The 19,377-nt window shown below is 36.0% G+C and overlaps 1 protein-coding gene across 4 annotated transcripts in view; it reads left to right on the top strand.

Annotated features, from left to right (window-relative positions):
• LOC149569448 (kinesin-like protein KIN-12G) overlaps positions 1-19,377 on the top strand; it is a 103,481-nt gene that overhangs the window by 8,982 nt on the left and 75,122 nt on the right. For all 4 annotated transcript variants that reach the window (XR_016362746.1, XM_089822152.1, XM_089822149.1 and 1 more), the window contains exon 8: positions 19,157-19,221. Coding sequence is in view for 3 of the 4 variants with exons in the window: in XM_089822152.1 (XP_089678278.1) it covers positions 19,157-19,221 (65 nt within the window). In the remaining variant the exon portion in view is untranslated. The remainder of the gene's footprint in view (positions 1-19,156; positions 19,222-19,377) is intronic.

Here is a 19,377-nt window from a genome sequence, read left to right as displayed (position 1 = left end):
TCATACGAGGCAAAGAAAATTGCTACTTAAGAAGGAATCATCAACAAATTAGTAAGATGAGGAGAAGGAGTTTGATCTAGGCAATAAAGAAGGGAATTGATCATATAATATTATAGAGAAAATTCAGAAAATAAAGAAAGTTGTAGATGTTCATAGTTCAGGAAAAATGAACTGGATCTCCACTATACAATGCTTTAGATTTAAGGGAGAAAATCAAAGATTAAATTCAAAGCTCCATCAATTTATAGGCTATGTTATCCCGAGTTTCAGAATGGGTAGATAGGGAAAAGGGTTTTTGGGACGTTTATTTTTGTTAGAGCAGGGGACATATATATGTGTGTGTCTAAAATTTTGATTTTCTAATATATTTATGAATTTAAAAACTACATAACATTGTAACATTCATCATAGAAACATAATTATCAATGTCATTCATCAAATCATCATAGAACTTAGCATCAAATTGAATCATCATGCTTTAAACTAATAGAAATTGGAATTTTTTTTGAGACTATGATTTAAATTTTTTGCTGATAAATTTTATCATTGATTCAATGATGTTGTTAACAATTGATTATCAAAAAATTGATGATTAATGGTTAATAAAATCACTGAATCATTTTAATTAGTGGATTTTTTAAACATTTTTTAATTTTTGCCTTCGAGGCTCTAAGAATGATTGTGGAACCAATGTGAAATTTAATATTTCTTTGCAAATGCGAAGTTGATAGATGAAACCCCCTCCCCCCATAGTCCAAATGCAACTTTCTTCTCTCCAAAGGTAGTTAAAAACTTAAAACAGGCTGAGCTTCTGCAACTTTAGCCGCCTTGTCTCTCTAAAAGCACCAACACTGGGTTTATTATTACGATCTTTGACACATCTGAGACAACAATTTAATTTAGTCTATCATGATAATAGAACAAGAACAACAAATATAGTATCATTAATGTCATGAATCGCTGAGAGGGGAACTATTGCAGCATATATATTAATATATATAGCTCGATCAAGGCATGATCATAAAGTATTGAATAGCATGAGATATCAGTATGTGAAGTAAATCAAACGTATACATATATGTATATACATGTTAAAATATGCATGTATATACATATACATATGTATATGTATGTTCGATATACTGATATCAGATTCAATTGAAGCTATTACTTTAACACTCCCTCCTAGCGAGGGAGGATATGATCAATTTCTTAATCTCAATAATCCCATATTCGAGTTTGCATAAAAAATGCTTACACACAATTATATCCCTTTAAGAATATATACTATCAAATTTCCGGCACATTCTGGGACACAAACATAGTCAATCAAATGGTCAGTCTTGATCTCATGATTTCTAGCTCAATCCAGGACTATCATGATTTACCTATTGTCATGACTTTTGGCACAATTCGAGACAACAAGTTAATGTAGTCTATCATGACAATGGATCAAGAATACAACATGACAACCACAGTATCATGATTTACGACTCATTCTGAGACAACAAATTAATGTAGTTGATCATGATACATTTTGTTAACATGATTACGACACATTCCAAGACAACTTATGAAGTCTATCATGATAACATGGTCAAGCTATTGTTAAGATTGTCACCTTACAATAGCAACCTCACAAATGAAAGATTGTCACCTTTCATGACACAAATCACAACATCATGTAGTAACTCATGTGATATACACCATGAACCAAGTTAGAGGGTGAACCCACCATAGCTGCTCCTAGAGGGTGGAACAAGGGTTTTCACCTCAAACTTCTCTCCCAAGGAATTTCACTTCAAACTTTTCTTTCATAGAGAACTCATTAACAAGGAATTGCACTTCGTAAATCTCCCTCTGAATGAAAGATCTTGGGAGGTTAGGTCCTCCAGTTACTCCCTTAGAAGTTCTCTTCGCCCAAGGATGCCTGTCGGACTTCCTCTAAATTTGATATCAATCTACTGTCTTTGTGGTGATAAATAATTATTTCCTCATGATGTACACAGTGGTAGGCCCATCAAAGTACAGCACATGTATTTTGAGTATCAACCTTCTGAGCTCCTATGGAAGAATACTCATAATCTCAATCATCAAGAATGTTCACTTCAAGAGCCTAACTGATCATCAAATGACTAAAAAATTCTAGATCACAACTTCTTTCGAGCTACTACCATAAAATTGAGTCTGCACAATATTTGGTAGCATTTATAAAGTGCCAACCTTCTTTTCCTGCAAGCACATCCCTAGACACAAAAGAAAAGATTAAGGCAACTAACTTTTATAGTATGTATAGAATTTCAAATAAGAGAGTGAGAGACTACAATGGATAGATAAATTTAACACTCAAGTATAAGAAATACTTATTTGCATATGAAAGTCCATAGACATAAATTAGAAATTGCCTTCTTAGATTATCTGAGAATTGAACTTCTCCCCTGTAAAGATGGTTCAAATGGGAATGGAACATTGGTTATTATTCTCCCCACAATGTAAAATTCTAATTATATCAACCTCCTTACCTCGTCCAAGATTGTTTCTAATGAACTGTCAAACTCCCTCTGAATGTCCGACTTTCTCTTAGAAAAAACGCAAGCAATTATCAAGATCTTCCTTTCGTGAAGAAATTTTCTTATGCTTCTTGGTCTGTCCTCTATCAATAGATACAAGCATCCAATAGCATAAAATTTAGACTTGTTTACATGACCTAGTCATTTCTCTTTTCCTTGGGGTAGGAAAGCCAATGCAGTATCTAAATTACACACCATAAATCAAGAATGTCTTAAAGTTGTCATAGGGGAGATTAAATCTAAAGTTGACCCAATTTATCCAACTTTTGCATGAATAAGGCTGCTAGTGATGAGTGCATGGATTCAAGTAAGAGCAGATTGCTATTGCATCAAATTATAAGTGGTGTTGCTCATATATGCATACAATTATAACATCAATCTTCACAATCATTCCCTGCCATATGAATATAACTGGTGCACAATTTTTGGATGCAATGTGGCTTTCTCTAGTACATGAAATTCAAACTGCCTATTGCTATGTGATTTGATGAAAAAATATTGTAAGGTATCAGATCCTTGAATGTCTGTTGCTAATTATGTTGGCTATCACCACAAAATAGAAGTTGAAGCTACAAGTGTATATGCGACTTAGTTATACAACACTCCATTTAGTGTGAAAGAGCACATGGCCAATAGTAAGCATGAAGGATTCTTTCAAGTGACTCTAAAATGTGGACATCATTCTCCCCTTTGGAATCCCCATGATCATTCTTCCAAAGTTGAATCTATTCATGAAGCTCAGTACAATTTCTTTCAGGATTCATTCCCATTTCTTGAGTTTTGTCTAGCACAATGGAATTTTGCATTGTATTGGGAGTTTGCCCTCTCTAAGTTATATATATATATATACATATATATATATATATATATATATATATATGTATATATATATATATATATGTATATATATATATATATATATGTCTATATATGTATATATGTATATGTATATATGTCTATATATGTATATATATATATGTTTATATGTATATATGTATACATATATACATATATACATATATATATATATATATATACATATATAGACATATATACATATATAGACATATATACATATATAGACATATATATATATATATATATACATATATACATATATACATATATAGACATATATAGACATATATATATATATATACATATATATATATATATATACATATATATATATATACATATATATATATATATACATATATGTATATATATATACATATATGTATATATATATATATGTATATATATATATATATGTATATATATATATATATGTATATATATATATATATATATGTATATATATATATATACGTTTAAAAAGATTGCTGCTGGTCCATGTCTTGATCACTGCAACAATAATCAAAAGATTTATAATGAAAAATGCATCCACATCCTTGAATTTTGCTACAGTTCCAGGTTGCATATGGTTGACAACATTTGAAACCTAAGTTTCAATGTTATCAAGCTTGTCGTCTTGCGACTCTAATGGAATAGTCGTATCCTAAAAAAGTGATGCAAGTCATGCTTCTTCTATATGTTTCTTACTTCATCATGTTGCTCTTGAATTTCTGCCAAGGTGTTCATTATCTAGTAAACTCCATAGTAATTGAGCTGTATTGTACCATGAAAATAGAAGTAATTCACTAGTGCCAAGTGCACATGTGCCTTTGGTTGTCATAGATAGCTCAAATAAACGATGCCCATCATGACTTCCATGTAGTCAAGGAACAATGTGATAATCCTCCATATCTTTGAGTGTAATCGAGTGAAGCTCTGGGATAGAGAATGCTCTAAGCATAGAACAAGCCAAGTCATAGAGTCATTGATGTAGAGTGACATCTGCAATAGACTCCAAAGACACTCCTAGTGAACGCCTTGTTGAATGTAAGGATCTCTGATAGAGATAAACTATTATAGCAGAGTTGTACAAATACAAATTACCTTACTTGATATCTCAGATTGTTGAATGAATGATGCAAATCTTCTTCTTTGAATAGTTGTCTGTGTAATGCGATCTTCAAACTTGTACACTAATGGAGGATCAACGATCTTGATTCTATTAACCTGCAGAGAGAAAGAGAGCAGTCGTTGGGACTTGTATGCCTTGTATTGGTATTGTTTTCCAACGACTGCTTGGTACACACATATATTCAGACGGAGAGTCATGTTTGTTGTCGGTAGAAATTGTGTATCGGCCGACAGGTCCCTTCGGAAAGGTTCTTGTTATGTAGCCGACGGGTCCCTTTGGAAAGGTTTTTGTTATGTAGCGACATGTTGTATGTGGCTGACGGACTCCTTCGGGAAAGTTCTTCGGAAAGTATTTATAACCCCTTCGGGAAGCATTGTATTGAGGAGATCTTATCATTCAAGCATAATGTAATGTTCTGGCATATGCGAATAATAATAAGAAGATTTTTGCTGTTCGTGTTCATTATGGAAGAAAAAAAGAGATTGGAGGAAGCACGGGCAGAGATCCAGAAAGCAACACAAGCAGAAACGGTACACTTGAAGGACCTGCCAAGTACCTCCGTTCGGAACTGTGCAAAACATAACATTGTACGGCAAATATTGCAAGCTAAGATACCCGTCAGGATAAATGATCTGTTGCTCACTATGCCTCAACTCTGTACGGCCCTCACAAATATAGTCTCGAGTGCTAAGCAACTTGTAGAGCATGAAAAGGAGAAACAGGGGGGTGCAAGTGCAGAAGACCCGATGTTGTTAGCTCTTTCATCCGAACGCTATCCGGCAATCGTCGAAAAGAGAATTCTCAGGACTGTATTGACGAAAACGATTGTGGACGGAGGGTCCGGTGTCAATGTGTTGCCTGAAGACACTTGGAAAAAGTTGGGACAGCCAACGTTGTGGCTACCTACCTTCCAGTTGTTAATAGCCAATCAACATGGAATCAAGCCATTGGGAGTACTCACAGCGCAACCAGTGACAATTGGAACACAACCATTCCTGTTGGACTTCGTTGTGATTCCTCTAAGGCAGAGAGGATATGATGCCATTTTGGGCCGGGGGTGGCTGATACAAGCCAAGGCAAAACATGATTGGAAGAAAAATACTTTATCACTTGAAAGCAAAGGTCAGAAGTATGTCATCGATCTACACACTCAGGTGGTTGGAGAAGAAGCTCTATCGTCAGATTCCAAAGAAGAAGAGGATGAAAGGAGGCAGAATATGGAACCAGATCAGGAGGGAGTTCTACAATTGGAAGGAGATGACGATCTGGATTCAGTAAATGGTCTTTACCACTGGCAGATAGAGGATTACGAGCTCTTTCCAAGTTGTAATATGCTAAGGATCGACGAAGGTAAGAAAGAAGAAGGAAATGAATGTTCGAAGGAACACAGAGAAGCCGAAGGAGGAAATGAATGTCTGAAGGAACACAGAGAAGCCGACAGACGAAATGAATGTCTGAAGAAACATGGAGAAGCCGAAGGAGGAAATGAATGTTCAAAGCAACACAAAGAAGCCGAAGAAGGAAACACAGATATGACTGAAGCTAAAGGACAGAACATACAGTACGAACCCAAAAGAAGGAAAGATTCTACTGTACGACTGCGCAGGAAGAAAGTATTGCGTCGAACCACAGATATAGCAAAAAGGTACTGGCGGCAAGGAAGACACATCATACGATCCACACAGGAAACAAAGTGGAAGGGTTTAATAAAGGTTGCAGTAGTACGGAGTGGATGTGTTATTCACAGCCAGAAGGGGCAGCTGATGGAGTTCGTGGTACGGAGCTTTGGGAACAAATTGGGCGATATGGAGATGACACAGAACAGGCATAGCAGGTTTTAACCAGGACAGTTGGCGTTGAGGGATGATGGACGAAATAAGATCAACCCACGCAAGTTCAAAGTTAAGTGGGTTGGACCATATCAAATTCGGGAAATGGGTGATAATGGAGCAGTAAAACAATGGATGCTAGACGGAAAGGAAGTTGCTAACACAGTGAATAGGTCGAAGTTGAATGTCTGCCATGAAAGAAGTAACGCACCTCCATGGACGAACAACTGAGAGAAGAAGACTGTAAGTATTGTACATAGTTGTTCCAAAAAAAAAAAAGAAAAACAAAGAGGAAAAGTATTGTACGGTTTTCAGGGAAAAGTACCATATGGTTTCATATTTGAAGGGAAAAGTGCTGTATGGTTTCCATATATGAAGAAAACAATACTGTACGGCTTCCATATTTGAAGAAAAATGTAGCACTGTACGGTTTTTCATATTTGAAGGTGTACGGTTTTGCTGTAGTACGGTTTTTAATACAATGTACGGATTTTAATTGAAGGCTGGTGTACAGTTTTAGTATAGTACAATTTTTTTAGCAGTGTACGGTTTTTAAAGAGCTGCATATTGTAACATTGGAACCACTGTACGGATTTTAATAGCTTGAGAAGGTTAGCATACGGACTTTATTGAAATCACCGTACGGTATCCCAATACGGATTTTCAACAACAGTTATGGTATGGATTTTTATTATAGTGACCATACAGATTTTTTAGGGGCTTGATCAGTACGGATTTCTACATGTGCTGTATGGATTTTTGAGGAAAGCCATTGACACTGCGGATTTTGGCCGTATGGCGTACAAAATTTGGAAGTAAAGACAGCGTACGAAAATTATAATTTGGAATGCGAGGTAATTGTACAGATTTTTCAAGCATATCATGTGTACGGATTTGGATTGCAAGATTACAGATTCTGAAGAGTGGGGTTTTGGCGTGCGGCTTCTATTGCATTCAGACTTTGGAGGACGTTACAGGATATTGCATAAGGAAGGAGTCGATACAGTGGTAGGATGTATGGTGTAAGGGTGACAGGAGGTTTTCTAAAAACCAAAAAAAAAAAAGGTCGACAAATGAAGAATGCTTAGAATGAGTAATAGATGATGCCACAGGGTAGAGGAAGAACCAATGATTGCCAAAAAGAGTGTAGAATCGGCAGAAAATGATAGAAATGGTGCGTTTCGTGCCCTGGATCCTCAGTCGTTGCGGATATCAGTCGTGGGAGTCTGACTAGTTGAGAAGAGTTGAAGTTGCTGCAGGCATGGACTTTTTGTGTACCAGAGGCACTGGGAGTAGGTGTTGGCCGGGAGGTTGTCTTGGTGGATGCGTAGAGAGCTCGGGAGGAGCTGATCATCTAGTTGGAGGCAGTGCAGTGACACTTGGCTCAAGGTACCGAGGAGTTGGAAGCAGAGGAAGCAGCACAGGTGGCTATCAAGGTCAACTTGAGGAATCAGTGTTGTGTTAGCAAAGGCTATAGATGCAACAGGATGAATGTGAAAGTGATGTGGCAAATCAATATTGTTGTATTAGTTGTTTGAGTTTTGTTCTGTAGTCGTCAAGAGATGACTATGTCCCCCTAGAGACATGACTCTACGTTGCCTTTGGCCACGTAGGGTCATGCCTCTACGTGGGCATGACTAATCATCAATTTCCCATATTAACAAATGCAACTGTTAGTTTCTCACATTAACAAGTGCAATAGTTAGCATTAACAAATGTAATCGCTAGTTTCCATGTAACTTGTTTCATTTACTATTGGTGGCAGAGTAGATGAATATAAAGCCCCAATAGTAATAGTCTCTTCAAGACATGAGCCCTATAATGATGAAGTTATCCTGTGAACAATATATATATATATATATATATATATATATATATATATATATATATATATATATATATATATATATATATATATATATATATATATATATATATATATATATATATATATATATATATATATATTTTCACCAGTAAAAAATAGAGTTCATATAAATCATGATTTCAAGTATTTAATATTACTTCAACTAATGCTGTACATCAACACTCCCTCATAGCAAGGGAGAAGTAATAGACTCTTTAAGAAGTACTAGAATATAGAGTATTTGTACACAACACATTATCTGACTTTAACACTCTGAAAGAGTGACTTGCCAAATAATTTTAATCACCATGTTATGAACACTATCATAACATATATTATGATCTCTGATTGTCCGAAACAATATCTAGAGTAATCATAATGCATTCGTTATCAATTACTTTCGGTATATCTAGAACAAAACTGTCATAATAACAGGCCTATCATTTGCAAGTTCGTCACCTTACAAAGATTACCTTCTGAATATATATGTCTTTGAAAGGTCGTCATCTTTCATTACATATTTGATGCAACTATTCAACTTAGAAGCATAAACACACATATAAATTGAAACTTAGGTTCAATATTCAAAAATTACAATTTGATCATATCAAGTTTACCTTTGAAATATTCCAATTTAAGAGGTTCAGTAAGAATATCTGTTGTTTGCTCATCAATCTTGATATACCATATCTTTGATTCAAAAATTGAATTTATAGATAATTGATTTATCAATATTGCATATGTCACTTATGTTTTGGAAATGTATCACTCTCCCTCCAATTCCTCACTATGGGATTCTCATTCCACTTTATCTCTTTGTTCAATAACTTAAATTGCAAGATTTTCATCCTTTTCATACTTAACTTTTGCTAGGGCTGCTTGAATTTTCTCCCGTTTTGGACAAAAGTTATGAGTGTGACCGAATTTGTTACATTTGAAGCATTGTACTTTGGACCAATCTCTTTTCTTGTATGATTTGTTGAATTCCTTGTTGTCTTGATGAATTCCCTTTCTTTTTCCCTTATTATTGGTATTGGCTTGAAGATCTTGAAATTCTCTCTCTTGATTTAAAATGATTCCTCTCGTAATTAATCTTGACTCTTCTTGAGTGCATTCGTTTTTTAGTAGTTCAAACCTAGGAAGATCTGGTCGAGAACTTAATCCACGAATAAATGTCTCCCAAGATAGTGGTAGTTCGTTTAGGGCCATAATGCTAAGTTCTTTGTCATCTACTTCATTTCCGATGGTTGCAAGTTGATCTTTTAATTATGACATTCTTAGGAAATAGGACATAACAGTTTCTCCATTATTCGTCTTGACGTATAGTAGATCTTGCTTCAATGTTAGCAATCTGCTTGTGTTATTAATTTCGAAAGTATTCTTTATAATTCAAAACATCTCAAAAGCAGTTTTAAGATTTGATATAGAAGGAAGAATATGACCCTTCACTGAGTCTATAATAATTTTCATGGTCTTTTTGTTGTGTCTTTTCCATGTTTTATCTGGTTCATTTTCAGGAATAGATTTGTTTGATTCTATGTACTCTTCTAATTCCATTTCTCTTAGTACTATCATGATTTGAATTTTCCATGATGAAAAGTTTGATGCCCCCTCAAGTCTATCCTCTAATCTTACGTGATTAACCATTTTGAATTTGAGGATAAAATTTTGTATATTGGTAAATTTGAGATTTTAGTTTTAATTCTAAATAATAGATTTTCCTATTAGGATGGCTTTGATACCATGTTGAATGTAAGGATCTCTGATAGAGATAAACTATTATAGCAGATTTGCACAAATACAAATTACCTTACTAGATATCTCAGATTGTTGAATGAATGATGCAAATGTTCTTCTTTGAATAGTTGTCTGTGTAATGCGATCTCCAAAACTTGTACACCATTGGAGGATCGATGATCTTGATTATATTAACCTATAGAGAGAGAAAACATGAACTGGGACTTGTATGCCTTGTATTGATATTGTTTTCCAATGACTGCTCGACACACATATATATTCAAATAGAGAGTCATGTCCCCGCAGAGGCATGACTCTACATGGCCAAAGGTCACGTAGGGTCATGCCTCTACGTGGGCATGACTAATCATCAATTTCCCATATTAACAAATGCAGCTGTTAGTTTCTCACATTAACAAATGCAACAATTAGCATTAACAAATGTAATTGTTAGTTTCCATGTAACTTGTTTCATTTACTATCGGTGGTAGAGGAGATGAATATAAAGCCCCGATAGTAATAGTCTCTTCAAGACATGAGCCCGATAATGATGAAGTCATCTTGTGAACAAAATGTATATATATAATCGTGTGTGTGTGTGTATTTTCAAGAGTAAAAAACAGAGTTCATATAAATCATGATCACCGATCCTCCATTGGTGTACAAGTTCGAAGATCGCATTACACAAACAACAAGCCTGACATCAGAGTTAAGAAAGATCTTCCTTATCATGATTTCTCAAGCCAAATTGTTAATGCTTACTCTATTCTAAATGTGTGTTTTGATAGATAATATAAACCAAAAATTCCTTTGTTGGAGCTTTACAACATTTGATTTGGGCATGTATTTAGTTCAGAACATTACAGAATAACAACTGATGGTTTTATCATATAGCCTTTAACTTCTGCCATTTTCCAAGGGATTTGCCTCAAGAGCCTAAAGTTAAGTCATCGCATTATATTCACTTCAAGAGCCTCACTGATCATCAGATGACTAACTTTTGCCATTTTCAAGTGGATTTGCTGTATTGGTTTAAGAGAGAGGACATCCAAATAAGCTTGTTTCAGGAATTTGTCCTCGGAAAATCGGACTCATATTTTGTGGTGAAAGGTTTTGTTTTTAGTCCTAATTTATCAAATACCTTCATTAATACATGCTTTAACATGTTGATCATCTGATTTATTGAGTTTAAATGATTAAATCTGCACTATGTAAGGAGTTCTCAGGGTTTGTCTTCAAAATTTATTATAAGAACTAGTCCAAGGGCATTATCTTCATGATCAGACGTTAGAGCTAGCACTTTGATTATGTTTTACAAGGTTTGTGCCTAATTTTCTGAGTATTTTAGACTTATCTTCAGATATGTCTGCAGACTTAATATAGATTGATTGCACTTGGTGCAAGTGGGGATAGGATGTGATGGGAGGAGAGAGAATGAGTAGGAAATTAAAAATTCTTTTTTTAATTTCAACAGGGAGGTCGGGATTAATTAAACAAATAATGTGATTTATATAATCAAATGGAGGATTAAATGATGCAAGTGGGCTTTTTAGGATTGTGCAAATGGATGAAAGAAATTTGCATAGTTACACCACCCTGGGGGACGGGGGGACGGCGAAACGGGGGGACAAGTTTCCGGGACGGGGGGACAGAGGGGCCTTAATTTGGGGACGGCGGGGGGACGGTGGGGGGACGGCGGTAGGGGACAAGAGGGGTGTATATATCTATGCATATGGTATTTAAAAATGTTAGTTATGAAAATATGTATTGCAATATAGGATGTAAAGATGTAAAAGAGTGAATACTTGAAACATTGCATTGAATTGGAACATCGAACATTAAACATAAATAGTTGAATTTGCAAATAGTGAACAGTAGGATGTCCCCCATCCTCGGTGGAGGTGGTGGAATCTAGTGGCACCGCTGGGGACAGGGAGACGGAGTCCCCAAGTCTCCGGTGCGTTGAAGTCTCCGAGACGTCGGGCAAAAAGGGGGGGGACGCGTCCGCGTGTTACTATGGAAATTTGACATTTTGATTATTTTGATTTTAAAATAGAGGAAAGAGGATTTGGTAGAACACATGAATATATTTATTTAATTTAGAGAGATGACACTATAGGCAAATCAAATTAATTAGTTTACCTAGGAGGACTATACACGAAAAGGGAGATTGATTAAAGAGATGAATTATTAAAAAATTAAGATGAGTTATGATGATGTATTCTGATCAAATGTTCAGTGATCAGATTTAGGTGTCTATAAATTGATACTTGGTTCCAAACATACTCCACTTCGTCTTCTTTATGCTTGGGTGCTCGAAGTTGGTATCATTGACTTTCTTCCACTTGGAAGACATTTGGAACTTAGGATAATAACCTGCCACGAACCTTTTCATTCACACTTTTCTAGCTGCTACTCATCCTCCCATGGTCTCAGCCATGGCCCTGTATGAAGCTCTTATAAAGAAATCTAATTGAGAAACCTAACTTCAGACCACACCACTTCTGAATTACCACTACTTAGAAGTCTTATGACTTAGCAAGTCGAGATTTTAATGTTGCAAATGAATCTTAAAATCTGAAGACAAAAGTCTGAAAATGCGAGGATAAGGTGTGAAAACCATCCATTCATCTCATTCAAACCTTATAAGTCCAATTCCTCACCATTGTTATCTCACTCACCCAATTTGCACTTGGAGTGCCCTTATGTTACCAAAAACTTGAGTGAGCACACATCCATGGGAAAATTGTTGCATCGAGAAGGTTATGGATTTATTACTTCATTTGCATTCTTATTTTTATAGCTTCCTTTCATCTAATCTTCTATGTTGCTTTGCATTTTTGGTTTGTGTTTTAGTTGTTACCTGTAGTCCTTTTGAAACACATTTCCTTGCACACATATTTACCTTCCCAATGGCTATCAACATTATGAAGAGAAGAATATACTGTGCAATTTCCACCAGTTATCTAGTGCAATGAACTCAGGGTGAATAGGGTCATGGGAGCATCTCAAGGTGCATTGTTTGAGAATCGGATGTTCTATTTCATCGAGGAAGTCTCAATTGGAAAATTAATGATAAATAGGGTTGAGATAATAAGTGACAACCTAGACATCCAATCAAAGAACTTGGAGAGGACAAAGACCTTTTATTTGAGCTCTTACACAATTTACCTATCCTTGCAAAGAACATCAAGTACATATGTCTTGTATTCAAAGGTGAGGGAGGGAACAAGAAAGAACAAGTTAAGTTATATGAATGTCATGTTGAGCTTCCACTCCATGCGAAGGGGAAGTATAGAGGAGTTAATGATACATTTTCCATGTATATCACATGCTCACTACAAGGAGGATTGTGTAAGTGGTTGTCCACGGAGGCAATGGCATACCTTTCAAATGCTCGCTACAAGGAGGATTTCATTAGAGGTTGTCCATGGAGGCAATGCCATTGCTAGAAAGTTATGGATCTTGGTTCATTTAGTTCCAAACTTTCATTTACATAAGGATTCAAGGATTCAAACAAGTATTAGTGTTGATCATATTTGAAAGGAGAAGCATAGGAAAGGCATGACCCTCCCTATTGCACTTGGAAAAATGTTGGAGATGTGTTTCGCAATTTCACAATTCTAGCATTGGAGACAACTCACTGAGTTGCAGTTTAGCCTACATGGAAACTAGAAGGCAAGGGATCAATTCGATCCATTTTAGAAGATCCTCACCTACAAGGGAAATAAATACAAGCTCAAGATGGACCTAGAAGACTATTGGGAAAATGTCGTTGATGAATATAAAATAAGGAGGAAAATGTGATCTAGGATGTCAATGGATTTTCATGAGAAAGTGTAGCACCTTCTTCATTCTTGATCAAAAGAATCATCAAAATCATGTATATCCCCATTATGAGTGCAAGAAGGACTAATCAATTCAACCACTTGATTCTTTAGATAAACAAGTTAAGAAAGCAAAGCGTCACTTTTACATATGGAAAAATGCAAAATGGAGAGTCTTCTTCCAAAGGGAATGAAAGGACAATCAATAATTCAAGATTGAAGAATCACTAAGAAGGTCAAACTTCAATGAATGAGGTTCACAATTGCTTGAGCTCTTATTCATTAATTAATTATTAAAGTTGCATTATTATAATAATATTTATTTTATTATAATAATGACATTAAGAGATATTTCTTACAACTGTGTTGAAAAGTTTCAAGTGTTGAGTTCTTTTGGAAAATTTTCGCAATTTCTCAAGTGGAGTTTTTTAGGAAACTTTGGCTAACAAAGGATTATAAAATAAGAGCTCATTTCATTGGGAAGGCACGCTTGAAAATCTATTTTCTTTTGTTGCCTTTGTGGTTTTTTCTGAGTTCTGATATTTTGTGGCTCTTGCTGAAGTATAAGGGTTGAGTCTGGGATTTTGAGAAGTTCTTGGCAGTTGTGCTGAAGTATACAATTGGCCAACATAATCCTACTATATTTTTTGTGGCTAAGGAGAATATTCTTGTTAATTATATTGAAATTATTGTGCATCTAATTGAGGGTTTTGAGAAGTTTTTAAGAATTCTGAGAATTGCATTAGAAGGGTGGCTAGCAAATTGTTGTTGTTGTATAGCATTTGCATATCTCCTACTGTTCATCCTGTATCTTGGATATTGGCATTTGTGAGACTTGTCTGAATTGTGGAGAGGGTTTAAAGAATTTCTCATCACACTGTGTTGCTGCAAACTGGAATTCGAACTTGGTCTGAAGGTTGATGTTTTTGCATCTAGAGGTAGCGATTTGCATTCCCATAGCATCTACAGCCTGAACCAAGGTTTGAAGATTGCATTTAGAGTTGGGCGGTTTACAAAGAATCTGAAAATTAATTTCCAGACCTGCTGTTAGCTGTACAAGGAGCCTGCATTTGATATGAAAGGGTGTGTTTGAGTCCCAAGGTCCCATTGTTGACAAATTTAGGTGCAAACTCCTTCCACATCAAAACGCAAATCATTATTGCTGGGGCGGCTTGTCTATTGGCAGAATCGCGGCAAGCAAGGAGGTCATGTGGGGGCAGTAAATATAATTTTGCAGCTTGTGTGAGCTTTGGACCAATCTGGATGAATGCAGTTGGCCATACAATGTTAGGAATCTCATGAAGATGTTGCAAATTGCATAATCCAGGTTTCATAAAATTAATTTTATATGCATATGCAGAATTGACTTTAATTACAATACAAGCCGGGTCTGGTTATCTTTTCTCAAATTCAGTATTGTCTTTTCAGTTCTTAGCTTAAGCATTTATATCTCCAAAAATTGCAAAAAATTGGCAAAAACAAACAAAATACAAAAAATCAGTTTGTGCTTCAGCATTTGCAGTACAGATCAGTAAGTGTCATTACAATGATATCAGAGTGGTTTCTTGCCAAATTGCAACAATTGGGCTTTGAATCAGTTGATAGTGGTCAGTGCTTGATTAGATTGTGGTCAGTATTTGATTCATTATTTTCTATTTAGTATCATGGCTAATGATAGGAGATTTGTATCGGGTATGCACTATGCCAAAAGAGGACGTACAACTCGACCTAGTGAAGGTGAACCCGAGATATAACTTGGTTCTGTTGGTAGTCTGGGTTGTTTAGGCCGGTTAGGAGTTAGAGATGTTGATGTTGATAGAGAGGCTATGCAAACATTTAGGAGCTTGGTAGTCGGACGATAATAGATGACAAGTGTACTGCATTAGTTGTCTAATGCTCTGCAGTAGATAGAACTTCCTCGAGGACGGAGTAGGGAGAGAGCTCAAGATGTTTTTGTTGGTTCCCATAGATCTCGAGTCGATGATAGAACCTGAGATGGTGATAGGTATAGAGGTGCAGATTAGGTACAATTTGAGGATTGTGGCGGATTAGCTGACAGAGTTGACATACATACTAGCACTCATGATAGGCCGTAGAGGCCCACGTTTCTAAGACTTGAGGTGGATGCAGTCAGTGTTGAGTCTGTGAGGCCATTCCTTTTGCTAATGACATGGCGACACACTTTGTAGAGTGGGATGCTTTACTGCAGGCTATTAAAGATCATCTAAATTTTGATAGGTTCCTGACTCAAAAACAAGAACATTACAGAGCAAGGTCAACATCTAAGAGACAGTGACCTCGATAGACTAAGTTACAGCAAGTTGCCATTAAGATGATGTTGGAGCACTTTGATGGTACTTGAAGAGTTACAGCTTGAGCTTGGATTCATAAGATCGACACATATTTGGCTTTGCGTCCTATGTTAGAGGTGGATGCTATTAGATTTGGAGTGTTGCATCTGAATGGAGCTACCCATGATTGGTGGTACCTTGGGTTAGTTTCTTTGCAACATGATTAGATCACTTCCTATCAGGAGTTGGTGGATTGCCTAATTGAGAGATTTGGTAGGAAGGACCCGGAGGTGTACTTCCGTGAGTTGGCTTAGCTGAAGTAGTTTGGTGGATTGGATAATTACATCAGTGAGTTCCTGAGGCTTTCAGTCATGGTTTATGATATTTTTGAGCGCAAACAAGTGATGTTATTTATGGAGGGATTGATTGAGCCACTTCGTAGATGGGTGAAGTCATTAGACCCATCTTGTCTACATGTAGTGATGAGGAAGACACGAAACTTGGAGTCCTCTTCTCGAAGCAAGGTTGCTTTGAAATCTTCTGCTCTTTCGCTTGATGACGAGTCCCCACCAGTTGTTGAGGACAAGGGCAAGTTAGTGGGGAGATCAGATAACACTTCTAGAGAGGATTTGAGGAGGTGACATCTTTGCTATTAGTGCAAGGGGCTTTTCTCTAAAGGTCATACTTGTGTGTTGAGGCCGAAGGGAGCAATGAATAATGGTATGTGGGTTTGCAACAATGTGATTGAGGATGAGTCATCATAGCAACATGAGGATGATGATAGAGATGATCATAGTGGTGATAGAGTTTATATGGTGATGAGTATTTATAGTTTGGTATTTGACTCACATGTTCGGGATTTGCATCGGGTGCAGAGTTGGTCTGTGCCAAGTTGGATTGTCTGTGAGATGATTGAGTAGATACAGTGAAGGAGAGTGTGTCGAGATCTCCTATGGATTTGTTTGCTAGTGATGTTTCGACTTCTACATCATTAGCATTGGTGTTCGGTGCTATGTTGCAAGTCATGTTATTGGTTCTAATGATGGTATAGGCATGTAGTTGGTTTAGTAAGGACAGGGACATCACTTGCTTCTTATGGGATCCTAGTGGAGGTTTTAGTGTCAGGTCAGATTGCTCGAGGACAAGCACTCTTAGGGAGAGAGAACTGTAATGTCCCCATTTTTGGCAAGTCTGTGTAGTTGATGGAGTTAGCTCATCATGGCGACCTTCATGAATTGATAGGGTGTTTCAGGGGTCCTAGTTGTGGACCTACTATTTTTAGTGAGTCTATATTTGGTAGTTGCTATTTTTGGCAGTGCAATGGGTGGCTCTGGCAATTGGTTGTCATGTATAGTGAATGAGTTTAACAATTGCTTGAGCTCTTATTTATTAATTAATTATTAAAGTTGCATTATTATAATAATATCTATGTTATTATAATAATGACATTAAGAGGTTTCTTAAAAGTGTGTTGGAAAGTCTGAAGTGTCGAGTTCTTTTGGGAAACTTCCACAATTTTTGAAGTGGAGATTTTTAGAAAACTTTGGCCAACAAAGGATTATAAATAGGAGCTCATTTCATTGGGAAGGCATGCTAGAAAATTTAATTTGCTTTTGTTGCCTTTGTGGCGCTTTCTAAGTTCTAATATTTTGTGGCCCTTATTGAAGTATAAGGGTTGAGTTTGAGATTGCAAGAAGTTCTTGCCAATTGTGCTTAAGTATACAATTGGCCAACATCATCCTATTGTATTTTCTGTGGCTAAGGAGAATATTCTCGTTAATTATACTAAAATTATTGTGCAATTGATTGAGGGTTTCGAGAAGGTTTTGAGAATTGCATTAGAAGGGTGACTAGTAAATTGTTGTTTTTGTATAGCATTTCCATATCTCCTACTGTTCATCCTATATCTTTGGAGATTGACATTTGTGAAACTTGTCTGAATTGTGGAGAGGGTATGGAGAATTTCCCATCACACTGTGTTGTTGCAAACTCGAATTCGAACTTGGTCTAAAGGATGACGTTCTTGCATCTAGAGGTAGCGACTTGCATTCCCATAGCATCTATAGCCTAAACCAAGGTTTGGAGATTGCATTTAGAGTTGGGCGGTTTATAAAGAATCTAAAAATTAATTTATAGACCTGCCATTAGTTGTATAAGGAGCTTGCATTTAATCTGAAAGGGTGTGTTTGAGTCCCAAGGTCCCATCGTTGACAAATTTAGGTGCGAACTCCATCCACATCAAAACACAATCATTATTGCTGGGGCTGTTTGTCTATTGGCAGAATTGTGGCAAGCAAGGAGGTCATGTGGGGGTAGTAAATGTAATTTTCCAGCTTGTGTGAGCTTTGTTACAATCTGAATGAATGTAGTTGGCCATATGTTAGGAATCTCATGAAGATGTGGAAAATTGCCCAATCTAGGTTTCATAAAATTGATTTTATATGTATATGCAGAATTGACTTTAATTAGAATAATACAAGTCGGGTCTGGTTATCATTTCTCAAATTAAGTATTGTCTTTTAGTTCTTAGCTTAAGCATTTATATTTCCAAAAATTATAAAAAATTAGCAAAAATAAACAAAATACAAAAAATTCGTTTGTGCTTTAGCATTTGCAGTACAGATTAGTAAGGGTCATTATAAGCTCATCCACGCTAAGTCGCAAGTTTGCAGTTTGTTTCATGGAGTCGCCTCTATGATCTTCACAATATATTAGCATACACGGTGACTTTGATCAAGAGAGGATATGATTTCATTGACACTTTATCTTGTGGTGGTGTGGTCATAAAACACCCATTAAATGGTCTTTTTATAAAAATATGAAGATCAGGGAAAATAAATTCAAAACTGAGTTTATATGAGTGATTTAATTTGATGTATAGCTTGTTTATGGAAACAAAATATAATATTGAAAATTTTCTCCTAATGCAATCTTTCTTCTTTCTCATGGGAATTTAATTCTAGCAATATTTTAATATTATAATTATTTTGTTGAATTGTGGAATAGTGTAATCAATAGGTTTGATGCTCACTCATATTGCCGCAGAATGGATCTTTGAACAAGACGCTATATGGGCATCTCCATTTGGTTGATTTGGCAGGTTCAGAAAGGTGTTTGTTTTTCCATCTGTGCTTATAATTGTTCAAACATCATGCCTATTTATTTATACATTTCTTTATTATTACTTGTCTTTTTTTGCATGGAGATAGGTTTTAAATCTCATCAGGTGAAATAACATTTTTGCATGAAACTTGTTACGTATATTA

The sequence above is a fragment of the Cupressus sempervirens genome, chromosome 3 (genome assembly GCF_028749045.1).
Source record: "Cupressus sempervirens isolate cs-2001-9-10 chromosome 3, ASM2874904v1, whole genome shotgun sequence".
NCBI classification, from domain to species: domain Eukaryota; kingdom Viridiplantae; phylum Streptophyta; class Pinopsida; order Cupressales; family Cupressaceae; genus Cupressus; species Cupressus sempervirens.
The sequence above is the reverse complement of the archived record's forward strand: the minus strand, read 5'-3'. Positions and strand labels throughout refer to the sequence as shown.